We start from the raw sequence: 25,166 nt of genomic DNA on the forward strand, positions 1-25,166 counted from the left end.
CGAAATTTGCGAAGTACGGACTGTATCCAGTGGTTTCGTGGCATGCTGTGCGAATCGCACAACCGATTGCGGCCAAATGGTCGGACCAGTGGCGATGATCGGACTTGATGTACGTGGCGATCATGGTCTTGACCACTCTATTCGTTCGTTCGGTCGGATCGGCACGGGGATAGTGATGGGGCGTATACTGTATTTTGACTTCGTACCTCTCGCACAACGCTCGAAAAGATCTGCCTCTCAATTGCGTGCCGTTGTCGCAAATCAACATTCGGGGGGTGCCGTATACCAAGAAGATTTGTTCTTCAACGCATTTGGTGAGCGCTTTGGCTGTCGCCGATCGCATAGGAAATGTCAGAACATACTTCGTGAAATAATCGGTGACGACCAGCGCGTACACGTAACCCTGCGCAGAACGCGGAAATGGGCCGATAAAATCCAAGCTTATCAATTCCCATGGCGCGGTAGGGGCGACACGTTTTCCCATCAGACCAGCTGGAGGTTTCTGCTCCACTTTGTGCTGAGCACAGTCTTTGCAACCGACAACGTAACGCACTACGTCGGCTTTCATTTTAGGCCAATAGTACCTAGTCCGGATTTTCTGAAAGGTCTTGAAGATACCAACGTGTCCGGAAGTGACTTCATCGTGGTAACGTCGGAGAATTTTGACGCGATAATCTTTCGGAACGACTCGCTTCCAGTAGTCTCGTTCGAGGGACAGTTCTGGAATTCGACAGCGAGTGTACTTCAACAGTATTCCGTCCTCGACTCGGTACTGAGGGTATTTGAGAGGTTTTGCCGCGACCTCGGTCCGTAACCGATGATACCACGGGTCTTTAGTATCGCTGAAAGACGGATCGAAGTCAGTGACGGCGGTGATCGGAACGGATCGCGACAGCATGTCGGGAACGACGTTGTCCTTGCCGGGACGATGTTTGATCTCAAAATCGTAGGGTTGGAGGCGTAAGGCCCATCTGGCGAGACGACCTTGAGGGTCTTTCAAGCGATTCAACCACAGTAAACTGTGGTGATCGGTGATCACAACGAAATGGACTCCCTCCAGATAATGGCGTAATTTTTCGACAGCCCAGATGACGCAAAGGCATTCTCGTTCCGTCGTGGACAGGTTCCGTTCCGCACGGGTTAGCGATCGCGATAGGTAGGAGATGGGTTTCTCCCCGTCATCAAAAGTTTGCGTCAACACGGCACCAAGACCGTACGAAGAGGCGTCACACTGCACAACGAACTGTCGCGAAAAATCTGGAGAAGACAGGATCGGCGCGGAAATGAGCAGTTCTTTCACCCGAACGAAAGCCGAAGAACACTCTTCAGTCCACGAAAATGGGACGCCCTTGCGAGTCAATTGCGCAAGAGGAGCGATAACGGAAGCGAAATGAGGTACGAAACGGCGATACCAACTGGCAGTACCGACGAAGCGACGGACGTCAGAGACGTTCTTTGGTTCCGGGATCTTGAGAATTGCTTCCACCTTAGCGGTGTCTGGTCTCACGCCGTTGCTATCGACCAGGTGACCGAGATAACGTAATTCGGCGCGACAGAATTGACTCTTCTCCCAGTTACACGTTATACCGGCGTCACGGAGACGATCGAATATCTGTCTTAGGACACGAATGTGAGTGTCGAAGTCGGAAGAGGTGACCACAATGTCGTCCATGTATACGAAGACGTAGGGCTGGAGGTCAGCACCTACGACGGAGTCGATGATGCGCTGCCAGGTGGCCGGCGAATTTATTAAACCGAACGGCATTCTTTTGAAGTGGTACAGTCCCCGTCCCGGGACAGTAAATGCGGTAAATTCCCGATGTTCTGGAGCGACCTCAACTTGCCAAAAGGCACTCTTGATGTCGAGCGAACTCATATAACGGCAATCGCGTAGCTGGTCCAAAATTGAAGATATGTACGGGAGCGGGTAAGCGTCTGGCTTCGTAACGGAATTTAATTTTCGGTAATCCACGCAAAAACGATACGATCCGTCCTTCTTGGGGACTAAACAAACTGGTGAAGACCAAGCGCTTCGTGAAGGTTCGATTATTCCCTCCCGTAACATTTCCTCAACTTCGGTGTCGATTATCTTTTGCTTCGCGGGCGAAACGGGATAATACCTCTGCTTTATGGGGCGGACGTCCGAAGATATTTCTATGCGATGTTGTACCTCTTTCACTTTCCCGATACGCGCAGGCTGTAGTTGCGACTGTGTCCGGATCAACGATCCCAGCACGGACTTTTGTTGCGGGGTCAGAGATGACTGGTCGAGTAATCCGGAGACGTCTCCCAGAGGTGCAACTCTTACGGTCTGGCTCAAGTCCGAGGAAAAATACCAGACGTCTTTGCTTAAGTCGGGGACGACCTCCATTGTCTTCCAGAAATCCTTTCCCAACAACAACCCTTCTGTCAGATCGGGTACTACGTGTATCTCTACGAGTCGAACTTTCCCCAACAGATCAATCGGAGCCCGAACAGAACCTAGGCTTTTGCAAATTCGACCGTCGGCGACCGTGCAGTCAACGACGCTTGGTTGGAGAGGTAAACCCAAGTTCTGCAATTTTCGCCAGCCGACACCGCCCATGACGGTACGCGAAGCGCCAGAGTCGAGCAACCCGAGAAAAGGAGTTCCCGCGATCTTTACTCTTAGGAATGGACGCTCATCGCCGTGTAAATGCGAGAGGACGTAGTCGAGGATGATTCCGGTGCGGTCGATATTAGAAGGAGAACCGGAGGAATGCTCACGACCATCTACTTCCTCCGTGTCCCGTTTCCCGAACACTTACCGCACGTGGCAACGGTGCAATCCGGAGCACCACATCGGTAGCAAAATTTCTTCCGGGGTTCAGCGCACGAATGGAAAGAATGGTTGGGCTTGCCGCAGTTCCAACACTTTCCCGATATGGCCTTCACGGGCCGGACGTCGAGAGAATTGGGGGTGGAACTCTTCGCCGAAGAGGCCTCCACTTGGACGTATGCGAGGTCAGGTTCTAGACAAATCTGTCCGCGGCGGCGCGTTGGCTGAACGTAGCACTCGACGGATGCTTTTCTGGCTTCCAATAGCCTACTCGCCTCGAGCAACTGATCGCGAGACGTGATCGGAGAGAGACCCAGTTGATTTTGGTAATATGGGGCCAGATTCTTTAAGATGATTTTAAGACGCGTAGCCTCCGGAACTCTGACTGTCACCCGATCAAACATGTTGTCCATCACTGCAGCGAACATCGCGATGCTCTCATCCGGACCCTGAGTTCGGCGACGAATTTCCTCAAACAGCCTGTCGTTATAATCAGCGGGCTGAAACTGATTCCGCAACAAAGCTACCAAGGAGCGCCAGTCGTAAGCGTTTCGGCGAACGGAGCGAAACCACGTCAAAGCTCGTCCTTCGAATAAGTCATTTGCCGATTGGAATAATTCCTCCTCCGTGACGTTTCGCGAGACACGCAACTCTTCGACTCTCATTAGGAAAGCGCTTAACGAAAGGCGAGAGTCCTCACCGGAGAATTTGAGGTTCCACTTGTAAACCGGAACACTAGGTGCCCTAAACGAGGTGTCGCCTCGCGCGAAAGAAGTAGCGGCGGTAGGTGATGTCTCGACATCGGAGTCTTCTCCGCTATCAACGTTTAGCAAACTGACATCTAACGCTCCTAGAGACTGATCGGCGGTAGCATGTCTAACCTTGTATTCCATGTCGGAATTCGAGTTGAGTAAGGACACTACTATCTTCGAAATGGCTGACTGATTAACGGTCTCGGCAGACCTAACCGTATTCGCCCGTCCCAAAGCACACGCTAATTTTGACAGGATTTTCTTGCGACCGGTTTCTGAAATTCCGTCGAAATCGTCCACGAGAGCTTTAATTTCCTCCGCTTTCTGAGTGAGGGCGGCAAGATCTTCCGCGACGGTAAACGGATGAGCCGGATAACTGAGTGGATTGGGACCACGCTCCATACGCAACAAGTTCCGCAAGGTTTTCCGCATCTGTTCTACGGTTCCCACTTCGGTTAACCCTCTAACAGCTAATTCGTAAACCAGCTCGTCTTGAGCCAAACGGTTCACTTCGTACTGCAGACTAGCCATGTTCAACGGAAGTTTGACTCCGTTTCCCGAACCGAAATAAATAAAGTGACAGAGTCACGTCAGAGCCAAGACAAAATGGAGATAGTTAGAAATCGAACTGAATATCAATAGTAAGTATCAAACACCCTATCAGCTCGTCACTTTTATTCGCCTGAAGTAAGGTAAATCAAAATTGAAAATCGAAAACTGAGAATAATCGCCTCGGGCCCCACGTTGGGCGCCAAAATATTATGCCACGGTTCAAACTGGCCAGAGGGCACAATACTTGGGCTAGCTCGATCTCAGGGCGCCACTTGCGGCGAAGTCGAGGGTTCTTTTGGTAGCAGGCCCCGCAAGTAGCCTGCTGACCTGGCCAGGAGAGGTGTTTGAAGTTCGCGAGAACGAAAAGAAACGCACAAAGTGGACGTGGCTGGACCTAGGCGCTATTCAAACAGGCGAAACCAAAAAAATACAGACGGGCGAGCTGAGGGGGGGTAGTATTGATACACACTATGTAAGTGAAAATTGAATGTAATTGAAATGACTGTAGTTATATTTGAATTGATATAAATATATGAATGGATAAATATATGAATTGATATAAATATAAATGTGAATTGATATAAAAATGTACAATAAAAAGGGGTGGAAACTCGGTTCCAGCAATCCGGCCGAAATAGCTATTTCCGCAGAGCTTTACAATAAGCGAATCTCGCTGATGTCTACGCGGAGATGTTAACAAGGTTATAATGTGATATATATAACAAAAGTACGCGAGCTATTTCACTTGCTAGATTGAGTTAGTTTGTAAATTGTGATATGGTTAGTAAGATATTTAGAAAAAGGTTAGATAAAATGAAATTGAGTCGAATAAGAGGGGTGGCTTGCCGGTCTCCAGGAGCAGTCCGCGCTCAGGGGCCGTAGAGGAGCGTGTCCTTTCCCAGTCGTTCGGGGATGTGGTGGCAAAGTCCTTTGAGCGGAGCTGACGGTTCTAGAGACGAGACTGGAGCCACAGAGGTCTCGGGCGCGTCGACGATGAGCCCGACGCACGGTTTTCTCTTGACCTCGACGTAAGACGGTTGGGGTCGAAGTCTAGGGGGTGGAGATGGAGGATTCCCTAGAGGAGTACTACGTGTAGCACATTGTCTACATGAAGACTCACCTATACCCTCAGGCAAGGGAAATGCCTCGCAGAAGTCTACTTCGATTGCGTCACGAGCCTTAGCGTTTGGACCAAAATCCTCCCTAAGCGGAGTTGGAAGGGTGCGCTCAAATTTTCCACACGGAGACGATACAGCACACCATCCACAAGGTTTCGACGAATACGAAGATCCCTGGCACCAGGTAATAAATTGATTTCACTCGAACGAAACGGTCCGCAAAGGCACGTGGCACGGTAGATTCAGAAGAGAAAAAAAGTGAGTGAAGATTCTCCTGATAAGATGGAATATTCTCGAAGGAGTCGCGCGCGCGCTTGTCTTCGCGCTAGCAAAAGAGGGAATTTTGTAGGCAACCAACGATTCCTGAAGAGGTATGTTGGGCGAAAAACCAAGGGTGACAACAATAACGATTTAAATTTCAAGAGGCGAATAACAGCAATTAAGTAATTAATAAGAGTATACAAATGGAGAATATGCTTTATAACTTGATTAATAAAATTTGCGGTCAGCCGAGTAAATATCGGTTAAAATTAAGTTGTTTTTTGTGCTTAATATACTGTTGTCGTATCTTGCGTCAGTGTGTTTAAACATAAACAGGCACACTTAGGATTTAATAAATTTGCGCGTAAACTGTTGTTGAAGCCGTATAATACACTAACTTGATACAAGCGGTCGGGTAATTTAATAATTAAAGTTAACAGAACTGTCTTATGACACATTGAAAGGTTTTTTTTTTAATTATCTTTTCTTGCAAAAGTAATAAGCAGTATGTAAGGTGTTCCAAATTAAAAAAGCGAAGGTGTCGTTAATATTCATGAATCATGACAGTGTGGTAAAAAAAAATTTACAGTATACATACATATGACTGACCCGCGTGTAACGGGTTATTGTTATGTATATCTACAGAAGAGCATGCTATGCTAGTAGTTAAGTAAAACTACACTCAAACAGTACCTAATTTTCGGGCGTATAATATAATTATATATAATAACGAGTGTTCATTTGAATTGTTCATCAAGTTGGCTATGACTGTATTTTTTAAGAGACAACAACATCGTAAATTAAGTTGGTTAGACAAAGATAGCGACAAAAATCAAAACCAATTTGATGAACTTTTCAATTGAACACATGTTGTAATTTTAATAATATGCAGCCTGTCCCAGAACTGCCTCCCCATAGAAAACAGGCAGGTACAGACAGCAAAAGAGACTCCAAGATGACTAAAATAAATTTTCCTGTAACTTACATAAAGTTTTCAATTTCACCAACCCAGAAGCTTGTCCTCAGGTATTACTAAAAAATCAGACAGGTTGCTGGATAGCAAAAATAATTATTAATAGCGCAACAATCACCGAAAAGTAAGTTTGGAGATTTTAATAATTAGATAGAAAACTTAGAAACCAGCAACGCAAAATTGCGGTCATCCTATCTTGATGGTGCTCAACTCTGATTGGTCAAGTTTAGGATGTCTTTTCTCGATTATCGCTTGAGATAGGACTTTTTCTTTAAAATTCAGGTTATCACATTTACTCAAATACTCCCTTTTTTTTCTCTGGGGAAACAATTCTGGAACACTGTCTTATGGTGCAGTTTAGTTTGAAAATTATACAGGCCCCTTGATACGATATTTTATTTTATTTAAGTTAAATTATGATGACAGTACCTTTATTATTCCGCACCACACTTAACATGAAATAGTAGTTTATTTGACGAGTTCTTGTGTAAATTGGGGTTTTGTGACACGAGTGGGCCAGTTTAAAACGCTCGTTCCACTCGCGTTTTAAAGGTTACGAGTGCCAAAAAAAGCCCAATTGACACACGAACGAGTTAAATACGTTTTTTTGTTCGACAAGCCCCTTAAAGGGTCCAAATCGCTTAATTTCTTTAAAATTAGCTTGACGTTTCGTTTTGACAAGTGATGAGATTTATCAAAATCCGTTCACATGGGAGAAAATTCTCAAATTCTGACAGTGTCGAACAAAAAACATTTTGAAAGTGTGTCGGTTTAATCCATCCGAGAGCCTATAATAATGAGCATTATGACGATTTACTTCCCCGTTGTTACTAAATCAGGCCTCGTCGCTGCACAAGGTTTATTTGAAAAAGTTCCCGTCCTCATTGATCTTTTATTGCATGAACTGGCGAAATTGGACCTGTTTCGGAAAATCTATAGACTTCAGTTCTTGCACTAAAGAGATGTGGTAGAGGTGAAGCTTATTACCGCAAAGAATACGCCCTACCTAGATGCAGGTTCTTACTCCACTGCCTGAATTACAGCTGTTTCATTTTCAGGATTAGTAGCTATCCTTTGACGGGATCTTCTGTATGAAGGATTGTTCCATATCAATTTTTTTTCTAGTATCCTAAACGTTTCAGGGACTGTGTCCCAGTTTTATTTGTCCACTGACCGTACTATTGCGGGCATAAAAAGTGGGACATCAAATTCTGTTTTGAAAAATTCGATGTAGTTCAAGCTTTATTGTCATTTTGAATTTGACACTATTCTAACTGACAGTTTAAAAATTTAATTTTCCTTTTTCAAATGCCCTCTTCTTTTGATAAAGGTAGTTTTGATTGGGACTTTGCATTAAATAAATATTCACTACATGCTTACTAGTATACATTCTTTCCCTACAACCTACAATACTTAATGACAACGTCAATCAATTCAAAGTAGGGTTAGAAACAGATAAGAGTCATTTCACATTAAAAGTCAAGACAGTGATGTTGATGTCCCACTTTTTGTGCTCCGAATAGTACTTATTAATAAGTCGTAAAACAAACAACAAAAAATGTGTTGTCTAGTAATGTTGTTATTCTATTCTAACAAGCAAATTTCATAATGTGAATAATGTGATATTTTTAACAATTCATATCGTAGCAATTGTAAAAATAAAAATGTAGCATAGTTTAATTACTGGTTGCCTATACTAAATACTTATTGTGAATTGTTCTGTATAGGCGTGATCATTCAAGCTTTATTATCAAGAGTATCATGTACAGATAATGAAATGTAATAGTTGAACAATGGTTTAGTTTTAACCTTGACAAGGACATTACGATTCACGTGCCACGTATGTAAATCATTTTTAGGGAATGATTGAATATTAAATGTTGCTCATTAAAACGTATTTTATATAGTTTGTCCAGCGAGAGATTGGTTGACATAAAAATCACTAAATTGTACGTAGAGAAAGTAGTACCTAGCGCATGTAAAATATGAAATATATCCTTCAAGCAGTAACATTGTTGCCGTGAGATTATGTTCTAATTAATGTATTTTAGTGCATTTTGTAGTGTTGGGTTACAAGCTTCGAATTTAAAATCTCCCAATCTCTCGCTGGACGAAGTATACATGTTTTAATTCAATAAATCAGAATGAACCGTAATATACCTATTTTTAAGATATATGTAATAACATTAGTTTTTTTCACTTATTATCGTTTAAAAAAAAATGTAACGACAAAGAAAAAAAACTAAACTTTTAAAGTAATTTATGACGTAATATTAATTATTGTATCATGAACCAAGTATACTTTATTTGCAAAGAACTGGTGCATTAGAATTTAACAATTTTAAATAATCAGTGACGAATAAATGAAAGAGACGAGCGTTTGTTTCGGTTTTTAATCTCCGTCGCATGATTCATCGAGTAGTGGGTGTGTTTATTAACATTGTTAATAGGTATTTAGCTGTTGCAATAGATTTTTGTCCCTGATTATAATTTAATAATCGTATTTTAAGGTTCAAGTCAGTGAATTAGTTTAATAAAAATGGCATCTTCAGTTATTCTGTGCGTTTCGTTAGCCATTATCTTTGGTACTTAATACAAAGCATGTGGAGGTAATTATTATACATAATATGATCTCATATGTACGTCACAAAAAAAATATTAACAATCGAACATAACCTTGGTGAGGATAGAACATCTTTCTTTCTGAAGTAGATGCTTGCTTATGTTGATAATTATTCAACGGCTCGTGGTGAATTCTTACTTTGTGTCATATTATGTTCGACGAAACTGTGATTACGTTTAGAATAAATTGAATTTACTACGTGACGTGTTCTACCTGAGTGTACTGGTTTTATCGTTATCGATTAAAAATAAATAATTGCTCAACTGTTACGGACCAAATTATCTAATGCTTATGAAATTTTATGCGTGATGTGTCGTCGTATAAATATGTTTTTAATCGTTTTTAGAAAAATCGTAGTGATTTAAGTTTCGGAAACGAAGGAAGTGAATTACAGAAATGATTTAAATCTAATGCATTAACCACTTTTATTAAATGATTACAGGGGAAGTTTGTTTGTTATCAGACAAACAGATATCGTATTAAATAGTGATAAGACTAGGCTGATAAAAATTGCCATTATGATTGTGGTGTCCTTTTCATGTTATTTGTGTATGTGTAAAACCGAGCTTGTGCTTTCTGTAATGCGGGCGTGTTCAGTTTAAGTATTATAAAACATAAAATATTTACTCTTTTCATGCAGAGTTAAATAATGAGTGACGCCAGCCAGAACGGTAAGAAAGACGACGATAAATCAAGTAAGAATTTAAAACATTCCTGGAGTTTTAATAATTACGATTCTGGAATAAAGCTGTTAAAAGATCGAAGGGAAAAAATCACTTACGGTGGGAAATATTCCGAACGCTACAAGGGAATCTTTTCTCATAAAGTTGTCAAAGATAACAGACCAAGTATTCAGTCATCTTTGCGTGCAACGTCATTTAGTAATAAACCGAAACAAATAACCGAGATTATGACAGACAGAAACGTTGCAATGGACAAAATCAAAATTACTTCGAAAAGCAACAGTAACGCAACCAATGACTTAAATAAAGCACACAATACTTTAACTGGTTACAAACAGTTTTCCGATGGAAAAGTTCACAAGTCACCCCAGATCGGTGGTGGTCTAATTAGGAAGAAAGATAAGAACATTTACAACGTTACAAACCCTGAGAAATCTGCTGCTACTGATTCACCTCGCCCATCTCGAAAAAAAAATGTTGCACTTCATCAAATTTTAGATCCCAACGAAAAGAAATTCAATCCAAGTACCGAAACATCGCCAAGTATGTCCAGCAAGAAACCCATTTCTATTAATTTAGTTTTGAAAGAAGCCAACGATAAAGACTCTACCATGGGACATCTGCAACAAGTTGAAAATTTCATTAGCAAATTAAATAAAAAGGAAAAAGAAATGGAAAATTTAAAAAAATTCGAAGATCTTGTTAAAAAGGTGAATAGACCTCCACAACAGGTCACACCTGCTGTGATGGAAAAGTCTCATGATTTTCTCAAGTCACAGGAGCACATTTTGAATCCTATTAAGCATTGCAATGAAATTGAAGATTTACAAAGGAAGGATTTAAATTTCATTGAAAATGTGGAAGGTTCACAATTTCAAAGGAATGTGAACGGTAGAAAAAGTTTGACCGTTGAAAACGATAATAAAACCAAAACCAAAAAGAACGTGCCTTTGGACCGAACCGCTTCAGATGCACAAGACAGGGAAATCAAACATAAACCTCGCATTTCTAAAACAGTAACTCGTAATGCTGCAAAGGTATTTTTATTTATATTTTTCCCAGATATTTTTATCGTGCCTTATCAAAAAATATACAATATTTTATTGTATAACACTGCTAGCATGTACAACGTACATTTTATATATAAATTTTTGTTAAACAAGACTATAATTTGTGATTCACTTTTTAAACGTCAATAATACAATAATAATTAATCAGTATCTCAAACTGGAAACGGCGTAGGTATCTTATCATTTTATCGATAACTTGTAAAAAGATAGTTGCTTAATAACAATCATTATAAATATCTAATTTCTCCTATATAATGCTTAACATTTTCATCTGCGACAGAATACATTACCTTTTCGAGAGATTGCTACTACTTGTCTACTTTCTCTATATTTGGTGTTTCAATGTATTACGTACACAATGACAAAACTAAAAACAATGTATCTAATGAGTTTTTGGACTTTTCTGTTTCAGAGCAATGACAGCTCGGTGGAATCAACCCGAAGCGGTACAGCTTCAACAAGAAACAGACCGAGGGTGGGAGAAGAACCTACTATAGGCAAATATAAATTACTTAAAACAATTGGTAAAGGTAACTTTGCCAAAGTAAAATTAGCAAAACATGTCCCCACCGGGAAAGAAGTTGCAATCAAGATCATCGATAAAACACAACTTAATCCTAGCTCACTGCAAAAACTATTTAGAGAAGTAAGCTAAATTTTGTGTGACATACATAATAATTTAAGAATGAAACGAATTTTATTGAAGAAATTACCATCGTAGAATTTTCTGTTCGTATTCAGTTTGTTTTTAACCATAAGTGTTCAATAGGACATCACCGTCGATAAGTTTTTTTGAGTAAACAGATTCTGTGCGCCTATGTATTGACACGACTTAGAAATTTTCCATTTGTACTGGTTTATTAAAAGCAAAAGAATTGATGTTGACAACTACATTGATGAACATTCTTAAAAATTAAACTAAATAAACGCTAACAAAGTCTTAATTGCCTTTGTAAATAAAAAAAGGAATCAGTGTAAACAAAAGCAAACGGAATGTGCTAAATAACGTTTCATTACTAGATTTTCTAAGTAGATTGACATTGCAAGGAGCAAATTAAATTTAAAAATTTTAGACCTGCTAATTAAAATGTTTGCTTTTAAACGAACACACATATTACAAACAAAATTGAATAACTTATCAGTAATTATCAGAAAAGCAATGTCATTTTATATTCACAAAAACTTTTAAGTAATTTTTAATGATTTAAGCTATACCGTGTCCTATTTTTTAGGTAAGAATAATGAAAATGTTAGATCATCCAAACATAGTGAAACTATTTCAAGTAATCGAAACTGAAAAAACTTTGTACCTGGTAATGGAATATGCTTCTGGGGGTGAAGTGTTTGACTATCTAGTACTACATGGTAGAATGAAAGAAAAAGAAGCTCGATCTAAATTTAGGCAAATTGTTTCAGCAGTGCAGTACTGTCATCAAAAAAGAATAATTCACAGGTAACTTAAATTATTGTTAAACCGGTTTTACTATATATTTTCAACATACGCAATCTTCAGAGATTTGAAGGCTGAAAACTTACTGTTGGATAGTGAAATGAACATTAAAATAGCAGACTTTGGATTTTCGAACGAGTTCACACCCGGAAATAAATTGGACACTTTCTGTGGAAGTCCGCCCTATGCAGCTCCTGAACTTTTCCAGGTAAACAAGCAAAACTTCTTTAACACTCATAATAATTGTGTTTATAAATAATTGTGTTTTGTGTGTCAGGGCAAAAAGTATGATGGACCAGAAGTCGACGTCTGGTCATTGGGAGTAATATTGTATACTCTGGTGTCGGGTAGTTTGCCTTTTGATGGTTCAACGTTGAGAGAATTGAGGGAAAGAGTACTGCGAGGAAAATACCGTATACCTTTCTACATGAGTACAGATTGTGAAAATCTGTTAAAAAAATTCCTTGTATTAAATCCAGCGAAAAGAGCCAATCTTGAAACTATTATGAAGGACAAGTGGATGAACCAGGGGTATGTGGGGTTAGTCAGTTAACTTTAATAGATGTTGTCCATTCCATGTGGATTGTTGGTAGATTTCTATTACGTTTGAATGCTTTGATCTTGTTTTAATTATTATTACGCCTCTCCATTTTTAAGATCAGTACTGTAGTGTGAATAGATGAATATTAGTGATTTGGCAGTATTTTTTGTAGTAAAATTAATATTCAGATGTTAGTCACAGACATTCTCATATTTTTTCTTAATTTTATATTGATGACTCTTAGCTTAAATTAATTATACTACAAAGTAAAATGGTTAAGAAAAGTATTCATATTGTTTAAATACTTAGAAATTTTATATGAGTATACTTTAAATGCAAAAACATTTTTTAATGAAAACTGCATGAAGTAAGTATATTTGATAAACCGTCATGTAATACATATAAATTATATTCAAGTTAGAAGATAATTTATTAGGGTTATTTTTTAACTAAAATATAAAAAAATCATTTTTATTATTTACTCAGTGTTGAATATTCTTACAAAAATAGTATTATCAAATCACTGTTGTAGTGTATGTGTAAAGAATCTGTTTTGCATTGTAAGCGTACTTAGTGTACGTTCTCACTGTCGCTTTTTTCTTTTAGTTACGAGAACGATGAATTGAAACCTTATGTTGAACCAGAGGCAGATATGAGTGATCCTAAACGAATAGAAGCTTTAGTCTGCTTAGGTTTCAACAGGTACGACGTTGAAAACTCATTGGATTCCCAAAAATATGATGATGCTTATGCTACGTATTTACTACTAGGACGCAAAAGTACAGATGTATGTAGCATTCGTGGTAAAAACCTTAATTTACCTATTCCATGTTTTTCTTATAGCCTGAAAGTGATGGCAGCCGAAGCGGAAGTAGTTTATCTCTTAGGAATATGTCTGGTCAACCACCAGTGGGTGCTCCACAACCCACAGCACAGAGTCCTTCACATCGCGGTGTTCATCGTTCAATATCGGCAACGCATGCCAAGCCTAATCGAAGGGCCTCAAGCGGAGGTTAGTTTTTTTATTAAATTAATATGTAACTGTGATTACTGATTTTTGTCCTTTCTTATATCCAGGTGGCACGATAGGTTAGTAAAATTAACTACGTGTTTGTGGGTATTTTTTATTTATAAAATTTGTTTGATTTTAGGAGAAACGTTAAGAACAGGACCGCAACCACAAGTACCTGCACCTCAAAGTAATAATCACCAGTCAGGTTTTAAAAGGCAAAATACTGTGGATAGCGCTACAATTAAAGAAAACAGTGCTAGACTTAATGCTAGGCCTGCCAGTGCTCAAGCAAAAACTGCAACAGAAAACAGTAAGTTTGTGAAAATTACTAATACAAATTGTTAAGAGAAAAACTTGACCAAAACTTTTTTTTTGTTTAACTTGTAGCTTTCATTTTGTAGCAACCCGTTTCCTTAGAGTAGTTATAATGCACCTTTTTTATTTTTTTAAATTAGGTATACAACCTCCAAGTAAAGCTCGAACTGTATCTAAGAACACCACGTTATCTTTAGGAACCACGGTCGGTCGTCGATCTACAATTAGCTACGATGGCAAATCAGAAAGTACGGAAAAGACTAACTTGACCACTGAGGCACCAAGGTGAGTTTTGTTTAAATTGGTCGATGCAATTGTAGAACTCGGAGGTTTAGTGCTTTACACTTAAAAGTTAATGACGTACTGTAAATGACGCTCAAAGCCATTAAAAGTAGACATACGACTCTAATTTCATAGATTCAGGTGTTAAGTTAATATTCGTCAATTGTACTTATAAAATTGGATTATAAATACTTTGGGAAAGTACACGCGCACACATACTCGTATTGGTGTACAGGTGTTACGGAAGCCCGCATAGAAAATTTTTAACCACCAAGGGAACTTGTCAAAATAAGCAATCAGAAAATGAGTTTCAACTCTAAGGGCCAGTTGTTTAGTGCTTGGTTATTTGGTTATTTCTTAGTTACAGGTTTTTCAGTCAATTTTCCTCCCTTAACCGTGGTTAAGTTAAACAAAATTTTAACCGACCGAAGAGGGCTCGGTTAACCGGTGGCGTTTGCTCAGTATTGTCAATTGTCATCATCACATCAGCTGTGGTTGTGGTTTGCACGTGCACGTGGTTTCTTGCAAATAGTTGGATGACTTCTAGCTTATTTAGCTATTTTTGAGTTGCGATTAATTGTGAAAAAATGGAAAAGAGTGGTCGTTCCAAAAGCTTTTCTACCAATGAAATAAATTTATTGATAATGTCGGTGGAATCCAACAAAAAAGTTGTCGAGTCAAAAAAAAACGGACTGTAACCAACAAAGAAAAAGCAAAAATGTGGGAAAAAATTGCTCTTTCGTTTAATTCACAAACAATAGGTGTTAATCGGGATGCAAAAGTGTTAAAAGAAAAATGGACCAATTTCAAACGTGTGACGGTGAAAAAATACGCTTCAGACAAGACCAATATGTATTATGTTGGATATTTCCACGAATTTCCTCCAGTAACAGATCCGTGTTTTTGGAAAGTCTAAATCTAATGTAAAATTCATCGTTATTCCAATATTCTAAATGATTCCGTCTAATTTGCAGTCGAGGATTTTTACGAATTCTTCCCAAATTAACCACAAAAGACTGCACCAAACTAACACAACTCTCAGCTGAGCTATTTACGCCTCGAATTTCAAATTTTTAACCTGAAAATCTAATACGCACGTGATTGCGCACAAGCAATGTTACCAATGTGACGAAAATAATGGTTACTTAATCAACATTTATCTAACCAAATATTTGGTACTGAAAAACGGCATCTCGGTTAAAATATTGGTTAACTTTTAACCACTGTTACTTAACCGGAAAGTTAACCAGCCACTGAACAACTGGCTGTAAAACTTTTACCCAGCCGATGGACCTAGTATTGGGTTAATAGTACTACCTCCATGTCCCCAACTAAACACGGAAAAGTTAGCTGCTCGAGTAAAATATTCCAATAAAGAAACAAAATGTAAATAGCAAAAAACTTACTTGTTGTCCCCACAGTATGTGTTGAGGTGGATTAGTAATAAGTTTGGTGACTTGACATGATAAAATAGCTATAATAAGTGGTCAAAATATCCTTCATTGTAGATACAGACTTGCCCACCTCGTGCAAAAAGAGCTTGTATTCGCCACATCATAACTACATTTACACAAATAGTTTTGACCATTTGCATCATATGAGTGGTCAATTTTTTGATGGAGATGTGTACAGTGCTTGATGTGACAACACTGATATTAAAATTGGTCCGTAGAGATCCACCCATTTTTGTTTAAAATTGTTATTCAATCAATTAGTTTCTAGTGTGGTGAAGCTCTATTTTGCACCTTAATTTATTAATACCATATATCACACGGTGTCGCACCTTTTTACTCAGCGCGATTATTTTCACACAAATAATGTCGTAAACAATTGATTAGTTTTTGCGCCAAAAAGTGTTAACAAAAACATTTTAACTTTCATACATAAACAATCGTTTCAAGACAAATTATAAATAAAATCTGGTTGATTGTGTCGATTTAAGCGTCGTTTTCATGGTGGCTTTACAAGCGTGGCTCGCTCGGCTAGCTTGGTTTTGGAAGAGTCGTTTTCATTTTCATGGTGGCTTGCTACTTCCAGACAGCCACGCCAACGCGCATGCGCTATTGAGCGAACTAGCGTTGAACTGTCACATCAGCTGATTTGATTATGTAGTTGCGAGTTCGAGCGCATGCGCAAGCTTTCAAAGTCTGAGCGTGGCTTTGAAAAATAGAAATATTTCCTATTCTAGCAAAGTCCGAGCCACGCCGCGGCGTTTTTTAAAAGCTGTGCTCCCATTGGTCGAGCGGCTTCGAAGCCAAGCGAGCCACGCTTCTAAAGCCACCATGAAAACGACCCTTTATACAGGTAGTTAAAAGTTACACGTGAGCTTCCATTACAGCCCTTTCACAATGGCGTTAACGTTACGTCGATGTTAAAACGTTAATGTTAACATTAGATCTAATTACATGTATTTCAGTATTTTTTACAAATTATTTCCGTTGGCTAATGTTAGAATGTAACTTTAAGAATCCAGAACATTTCTAGAACTAACGTTAACGCTAACAATATCATGCAACATTAATTTTCATCATAACGTCATTGTGAACGGTCCACAATGAAATACATGTAATTTTGAATTTCTAGATCTAACGTTAACATTAACGTTTTAACATCGACGTAACGTTAACGCCATTGTGTATGGGCCTTTACACCCTGTACACATATAAATGTATATATTTTTGTCTGGCTTAAGGGATAGCCAACATTCAAATGAAATTGATTTGATGAACTATATGACAGTTTTTAACGCCTAAATATTTGCGCAAATGTATTACTACTTTTGAATTTTAATGTTCCACAAATATTGTGAACATCAATTCAGTCATTGAACGAATCATTGATTTGTAACACTTCTGATGTTTAATATTTATATAACACTTTCTTACTACAACCCACTTAATTTTAGTGTTTATTCGTGCCGCTAGAACTACCACAATTATTTCGTATTGAATATGCATAATAATATGTAATGATTTAGTTAATTAGATTTGTAAGTTTTTTTTTAACCTCCATATATGTGTTTTATTTAAAAATGAAAAACTCTTTCGGATGTAGAGTAAAAGTTGTTTTTAAACAGCATTAAGTATTACAGAAAGTTTTTTAATGTACTGTATACTGTGTAGTAGGAATGTTACCGCTTTTATAGAAATTACAACATTTTCAACGAGAATATAACAGAGATCATTTAATGTTTAATGAAGTAGGTGCAAGACATTTTCGGTTTAAAAAAAAAAAAATGTTTGTAACGATTTTAGTACCTATAACAAAACTAATTTTAGACTAAATTTATCTGATGCCTGTCAAATTGAGAAAGATCGTTAATTTTCCTTTTGATAATTTATATTGGGTGTTTTTTTTTTTTAATTTCACCTCATAGTAGGCGTTGAAGAGTCGATTGTGAACGCACTATGCAGGTTGCGGATCACGGATCAGCTGTTTAAATGTTACGTTTTACACGAGTGGTACGTTCACAATCGACTCTTCAACGCCTACAACTAGGTGAAATTAAAAAAATACACCCGATATGTCTTTAATTGTCTATCAATTAATTTAATACTTATGGAAGTTGTAATTAGGTTACTTACGTAGTTAAATAATACTACTACTTCTACCATACGATCAAATAAAAAATGCCAACCAAGTTACCTATGAAAGACAATGTCTTCGCTAAATTTTTATTTGAAATGTCATTCCTGAATTTTGTTAAGCACTAAATTCACGTTGTTTTGGCATAATGGAAGGCCATGATTTATTTTTTTAACGTTGGACATACTGTTTGATTTCCGTCACTAAAGTGCCTGACATGCGGACCTATCAAAATGAACATAACATGTTGCTGAATTTCCCGCGATGTTTGAATATTCGCCTATTGTACAGTTGGCTTCAAAAAAAAAAACGGGAAATGAAATTTGACCTAATGTGAATTGAAAATTTAATTTGTCAATTTATGTCTGTTTGACAGTAGTATTTGTATTTGCATAACTGACATTTCTGACACATAAGTATAGTTTTTTAACCTACATTCTAAAAGGTCGTTTCAAATTATAAAAATTTAATAAAATTTGACAGAACTTTTTCTGACAGTTCCCGTTTTTTTTTTTTAAGCCAACCGTAAACTAGTAAAACTGACAACAATGCCCTAAACATTGACGCTATATACAGGGTGTTTTCGAAGTTGAGGCACTCCTTGTAACATGTGATAGTATGCGTTGTTCTAAAGAATTTTAGCCAAAATCACCTTAGTAAAATGTGTACAGCAATGAAGATACAATAAGTTAATTTTTTTGAAATTTTGAAACCAGTCCTGCTCAAATTTGCGCTGATTTGTTAAAAATTAAGATTGACAAAAAAAAAATCAAATGAGCATGGATGTTAATCAAAAATACTGTCAGAGTTGTCATCTAATTAGTCGCAATGGCTTTATCATTACGAAAACAGTGAGCTCAGAGATATGGTGCTAATGTATGGGCAATGTTATCACGTTATCAGAATGCGGCTGCGGCGTCCAGAGAGTACGCAGAGCGATTCCCAGAAAGACCCAATCCTGGGCCACGTCAGTTATTAATCTAGTACAGCGGAGAAATAGACAGGACCGGACTCAAAATTTTAGAAAACATTAAAAATATACAATCAATTATCTCCGTTAATACAAACATTTTACTAAGAAGATTTAGGCTAAAATTCTAAAGAAGAAACCATCCTACCTCGTGTTACAAGGAACGCTTCAACTTCGAAAACACCCTGTATTTATGAACTCAAACTTACCTAATTCAACAAACAGGTTTACATACTACCAAATACATACAATGCAAAATTTCCAAGGCCTCCCATTATGCCAAAACAACATGAATGCATTTTTTTAGATAATAACATTATGTATTGCACATGATGGTTTTTACTTTTTAGACTATTAAAAAAATGTATGCTTAAATCCTGCTTTATGGCAAGTGACGATTCTCTAATAACAGGTATTTACATAAAAATTTATGAATTAGCCGCGTAATTCTGTTTTTCATGAGTAACTTTAATGGCATTTTTTAATCATGTGGTATATTTCTTTACTAACCGCATGTGCAGTTCTGGTGAAGGTGGGGGCACCGGAGATTCTTTACGGCCTGCCAAAGGCCATGTTAAATCTGCTTCGGTCAGTAGTAGTGGACCAGAACCCGCCTCTGATCCACTTCGTACTAGGTAGGTTTTTTAGACTGTCTCTGTGTGTTTATATTTCCTACTTAACGAAGTACCCTAAGAGCTTCTTATTTCCTTCCCGCTTATTTAAAATTAAAACGTTATAGTTCTACCTAGAACTGTTTGATTGGATTGGAAAGACTCCCAGTGTATTTGGTTATTATTTGACTTCTATTTGAATTTTTATGCAAATTTTTAACCTTCAGTCGCACAAGTGCATCGCCGGCGACAACAAGGCAGCCTGCATTCCCTAGGAATACATCGTCCAGAAGTACGTTCCATTCTGGACAAACTAGGCCGAGAGCTACTTATGCGCAAGCCTCACCTGGAGATTCACCGCATACGAGACCATCATTCTTCGCTAAATTCAGTCTCCGAGGCTTTACAAAAAGGTTAGTATCAAACGTTATTACATTTTGCCAAACTTGTAAATAAGGTAAGATTAATTTTTGTATGTAACATGTATAAATAAAAAAAAGTTTACTTTATCTACAAGTTTATTTCTTTTAGAATACTAACTTTTTCGTGCTTACATCATCGCTTCTTTTTGTTTGCTTTTCTATAAACTCTAAGCTACTATTTAGACTTAAACTTGGTTTTCGTTCACTTATAATACTTACATATTTTACTTGTCGAGACATTTTAACTGGAACTATTAGTTTTTTTTTTTTTTTATAGTAACTAATTTTAATCAAACAAATAGGATAATAACACCACCACTATTTTATTTTCCGAACTGCACCTTCTTCCTTTTATAACTAATACTTTTGTGGAACATCATTGAATTTAGAGAATAAGTGATAATAGTTGTGGAATTGTGGTTGTTACAGTGTTACATCAGTTTTTCAGTCTTTTATTTTTCATCTTACCATTTCATGTCTGTACAATTTATTATAAATAACTCATATAAACTAATATTCTACATTTTTGATAATTATTGTTTTAAATAAATCAAAAAATTTTCCAATTTTAAAAGTTACGGTTATTGAGCTGTAATTAAAAATGAACAAACTAAGATAAAAAACCCAACGATGTTTGCAAATGAAAAATAGTCATAAATTTTCGTGTCGGCGTGATGAAACTGGACAGCAATTTGCAGCGAGCCATGTGAACTGAAATAATTGTATGTGTTGTTCATGTGTGTTTTATTTACATACATTTCTATGAAATCTTGTAAATACTGTGTATTGTTGATGTAACGCTTGTAATAACCGTTTGGGATTTGTGTGTGCGAGTGGTTCGTCCCTTACCGGCCATATCATGATGATCAAGATTATTTCTGGTTCAGGAATTAAAAAGGGCATTGAGGGACGCACCACCGCATGCCCGATGACCTACACTACATCTCTGCCACTGCAATTGGAACGGACACCACTTCGCCGCATACATTACTCGATACTCTGGAAAAATTAATCGTGAAGACGTGAATTGTGGACTAATGACGCTAAGACATTGTGTTTTTATATATATTTTTATGTATTTAATAGTATACTTGAGTCGTTAAGACATTTGTTAAAAGGTTATAGTGAATTTATTTATTTCTGTTTTTCTGTAAACTTGAATTCTACATCCGATCTTGGAGATATCTTATGTCTCTCGTATTTTAAATAATTTTGTGTAATGTCATAAATAGTGCGTTGTTTAAAATAAAGTGTTAAACAGATGACATTTTCGAGACGACAAAAACTCGATATTTAAAATCAAAGACTATAAAATTTGTCACTAAGTACTAATTTTTGTCAAAAAATTGAGCTGTAGTTTGAATTACAATGACATGTTTGCTATCTTTTTATCAGATGCATTGTTAACTGATAATTCAAGATATTTTTTTTTCTTTGTTTGTTTAAGTATAATTTTTCATAATCAAAGTATTCTATATTGTCTTAAATTTAGAATTTTATGTAACAGCCTCTTCCAAACACAATAATATAATAAGAAGGATATTGACTAGTTATGTTTAATTATTGCCTTCAACTTACAGCTAAACGGAAGGCATGTAATGTATATCTACAATTATTTGCATTGTAAGTAAAATTACAATATTTTGAACGTTATGTAAAGAAACTATTTGAAAGGGTCTCCGACATCAAGTGCTTCCACAAAATTGGAACACGCTCGCATATTAAGTAAGATTTACGTTATTTTTTGTAGAAAAAAATCTGTAAAAAAGTTATACTTTTTTGTAAGGCGCTTTTTAAAATTTGACATACCACACTCCCCATTCTTGAATAGGTAAAATATTTTTATGATGCAAACTATAAATCATCAATTGATTTAACAATATGGCGAAGAAACCTTTTGTAGATATCGCAGATATTTTCTTTCTAAGTTAATCTTGCGTTTTGAATACCAACATTTATGAAATTAATTTATGTTTGTATTTTTTTTTCTACTGCCAGCTGTTTTTTTTTTTTTTTTTTTTTTTTTTATTAAATGTATTTATGTACATGTTTTGAAACCCCAGAAACAGATGGGACACTTTTATTATTTAATACATTCTTTTACTTAATCTAAACGCTTCATCTTGTTATTCAAAGTTTATATTCATTACTAATATATTCATCTTTGTGTTTCTTATCCTTTTGATTTTGTTATTTTCAGAGCATTAGATCCCACCCAACATGTTAAATATAGCAACTCACCATTACCTACCGTAGGGTAAGTTGATTACACCGGATGGACGAAATTGAAAAAAGATTGCAATACACAATTCCGTGAAAAATGGAGAAATTTTAAAATTAAGTTCCAACACAATCTTAAGTGTACATTTTTATAATTTTGAATTTTTCTAAAAAATTAAGTTGCCGTACTAAACTAACCAGGAATCTGTGATTTCAGCGACAATGTGTCTTATGTTTGAAAATCTTTAAATAATAGAACTAAATCTAAAGAAGAAAACACAATTTTCAAAATGTTTTGTTCTAATGAAATATATGAGTTTTTGTTTTCGAAATCCGATTTTTTCCAAAAACATATCTTGCTGCTTTTGCTTATCCGTCGGATTTGGATTCTTACAGACCGAAACATTCACTTATAACAATCGTATAAATAAAATACTGTAATTAAAATATTTGTGTTAATACGATTCATGTATTTAACCCATATTTTACCCATTTCGCTATAAATACTATACACATTTTTATTTCAGTTGCATTATATAACTAAACCTTCAGGACCAAAAACTTATAAACTCTATCCACTTCTACACTTATTGTAATTTTTTTTACGATGTAATAAAACATTCGACATATATACCAACATTCCATATGTCAAACGCGAATGTAATTAATGTAAGTTTGTGACTAAACTTTTTTGTGTGGTGATGTCAGTGTTGTATGTATTTGTAATTTCAAAAAAAAAAATTGTCAATGGGCCTTTGTATCTACTTTTTGTGTTTTTCCAACATATTACGTTCTATGTATTTTCAATAAAATTGTAAAAATGGAACACTTGATGTTATGACCATTTAGGTTCAATGGTCCATAACAAGTGGACAAACATCACTTGTATTTTGAAGCTCACACTGATGCTCAAGATGAAAACTTTGTGTCAACTCCATCGAAAATAGTGTCGGTCGTTTAAATTCCATCTTGACAACCACATGATAATCCATGTGATTTCTAGGGCTGGGGGAGCACAAAATGATGACCAAGTGAAACCGCGTTCCCTTCGATTCACCTGGTCGATGAAAACGACGTCAAGTAGAGATCCCGCGGAGATTATGGCCGAAATTCGCAAAGTGCTGGACGCTAATAACTGCGATTACGAACAACGGGAACGATTCCTTTTACTTTGCGTCCACGGAGACCCCAATACGGACAGTTTAGTACAGTGGGAAATTGAAGTGTGTAAATTACCCAGACTGTCACTAAACGGTGTAAGATTTAAAAGAATTTCAGGTTTGTGAGTTTCTTGCGTGTATGCGGTTTTGTAAATTTTTAAGTTTTAGGAACAAGTATCGGTTTTAAAAACATCGCCAGCAAGATAGCGAATGAGTTGAAGCTGTGACTGCTTGTTAAAGAACCGGAAGAGTCTAACGAACAATCGTAAACTGTGTAGTGATTTCACACTCGACGTTACATACTTTTTTAATTTTGCGAATAATACGATACCGTTGTGTAAGTTGCATTCACACTAAGTAACATTACTAGACCAAAACTATGTAAATGTTGGCTTACTATTACAACCACGGATTAATTTAACAATTTTTAACATGGTTTTTTAAAAACAAGAACCTATAATTATAGACTAAATAATAATGTTAAGCTTGTGATATTTGGAATTGAAGCTAAAGAGTACGAAATCTCTACACGTTTCCAACCAAACACTCTGAGATCTCTTGTTGTTTTCTTAGAAATTACATACATAGACTTTAAAATGATATGCAACCCGTTTATATTGTAATGACGCTATTAAATGGTACTTGTGAAGAAGTATTTTAACGATAAAAATCATGAAATATTTGGGCGGCGATTTCCTCAGTTTTCTACATTAATATGAGCCACGCTTTTTATTATGTAAGAAGTACATATAATATTTTTACGAGGTTTATTTAATGTGTTTTCCAATTAAAAATTAGGAGAGTTACAAACAATCGCAATGCAATAGTAATTTTTGAACACAATGTTCGAATATATGTCAATTCTCCGACTGTCGAACCTCTTCATGAGGAATTGTGACTTTAAATCATCATGATCATAAATAAAAATTGTAATCAACTGACTCATTTTTTAGTCGTTTGTCTATAATTTTTATGTGATATGTATTTAATTTATATTAAAATCACTAAAGTCGCTATAATGGACTTTTACGGTGCATAAGCATGTAATGTAATGTTTTTCAATTTGTAAATATTGTATGAAAGTTGAGAATGTTTGTGATTGCTAAAAATAATTTTTAATATTATTCATGGCCATGTTTGCATTCTTCAGGTACTGAATTTTCCCCTAAATTTAAGAAGCTTTGTTTATTTATTTATTTTTTGTTGAATTAATTTTACTTGCATTTGATTCGTGTTCATGTAAATTGTAAGTAAAAAGTAGTTAATTGAAAACCTGGTGAATGCAAGGATAGCGCATGGCACATTATAACACGTCAAATCCATGAGTGTACTTAGGTAAAATCATCTACCCTCACATGTTGTACTCCTTGCTTCTTCTGATTTAAATTTTTGCATCTTTTTTCCAATTCCGTTTGTATATTTTTTATTTGCTGCAATCTTAGAAGAAGTAAGGTTATGTTTGATTACATTTATAATAATATTGTAGTGATATGTAACAAAATATACCTAATTAATTGTTAGGAAAGAGCTTAGATTAGTATGCTGTAAAGAGCATTCTTGCTTTCCATGATTACCTTTACAATTTTGTTCACTGGGGATGGGCACTTTATGTTAGTGAAATGAATAATTGATCATTTATAATAAAAGTAAAATTCTTATATGGCCGTTTTTTTCCACAAATAAACCGTAAAGTATGACTATTGTATTACTATTGCCCTCAGAAAATTTAAACCAATCATATTAATGCATGTTAAAGAAATGACCATCAA

The 25,166-nt window shown here is 36.5% G+C and overlaps 1 protein-coding gene across 16 annotated transcripts in view; it reads left to right on the top strand.

Annotated features, from left to right (window-relative positions):
* Positions 1 to 25,055, top strand: part of par-1 — a 48,851-nt gene extending 23,796 nt beyond the window's left edge. For 2 of the 16 annotated variants that reach the window (XM_069062067.1, XM_069062066.1), the window contains exons 3-16: positions 11,242 to 11,475; positions 12,062 to 12,282; positions 12,343 to 12,487; positions 12,557 to 12,819; positions 13,427 to 13,607; positions 13,664 to 13,832; positions 13,898 to 13,909; positions 13,972 to 14,142; positions 14,288 to 14,432; positions 19,506 to 19,619; positions 19,823 to 20,008; positions 22,218 to 22,274; positions 23,241 to 23,515; positions 23,566 to 25,055. In XM_069062067.1, coding sequence (XP_068918168.1) covers positions 11,242 to 11,475; positions 12,062 to 12,282; positions 12,343 to 12,487; positions 12,557 to 12,819; positions 13,427 to 13,607; positions 13,664 to 13,832; positions 13,898 to 13,909; positions 13,972 to 14,142; positions 14,288 to 14,432; positions 19,506 to 19,619; positions 19,823 to 20,008; positions 22,218 to 22,274; positions 23,241 to 23,515; positions 23,566 to 23,624 — 2,232 coding nt within the window. In that variant the 3' untranslated portion in view covers positions 23,625 to 25,055. Of the gene's footprint in view, positions 1 to 8,929; positions 9,063 to 9,716; positions 10,797 to 11,241; positions 11,476 to 12,061; positions 12,283 to 12,342; positions 12,488 to 12,556; positions 12,820 to 13,426; positions 13,608 to 13,663; positions 13,833 to 13,897; positions 13,910 to 13,971; positions 14,143 to 14,287; positions 14,433 to 19,505; positions 19,620 to 19,822; positions 20,009 to 20,904; positions 22,194 to 22,217; positions 22,275 to 23,240; positions 23,516 to 23,565 lie in introns of those variants that run through there. The other 14 variants (XM_069062055.1, XM_069062054.1, XM_069062060.1 and 11 more) reach the window with 14 other exon arrangements.
* Positions 25,056 to 25,166: the final 111 nt, after the last annotated feature.

Source organism: Tenebrio molitor, chromosome 1, assembly GCF_963966145.1.
Source record: "Tenebrio molitor chromosome 1, icTenMoli1.1, whole genome shotgun sequence".
NCBI classification, from domain to species: domain Eukaryota; kingdom Metazoa; phylum Arthropoda; class Insecta; order Coleoptera; family Tenebrionidae; genus Tenebrio; species Tenebrio molitor.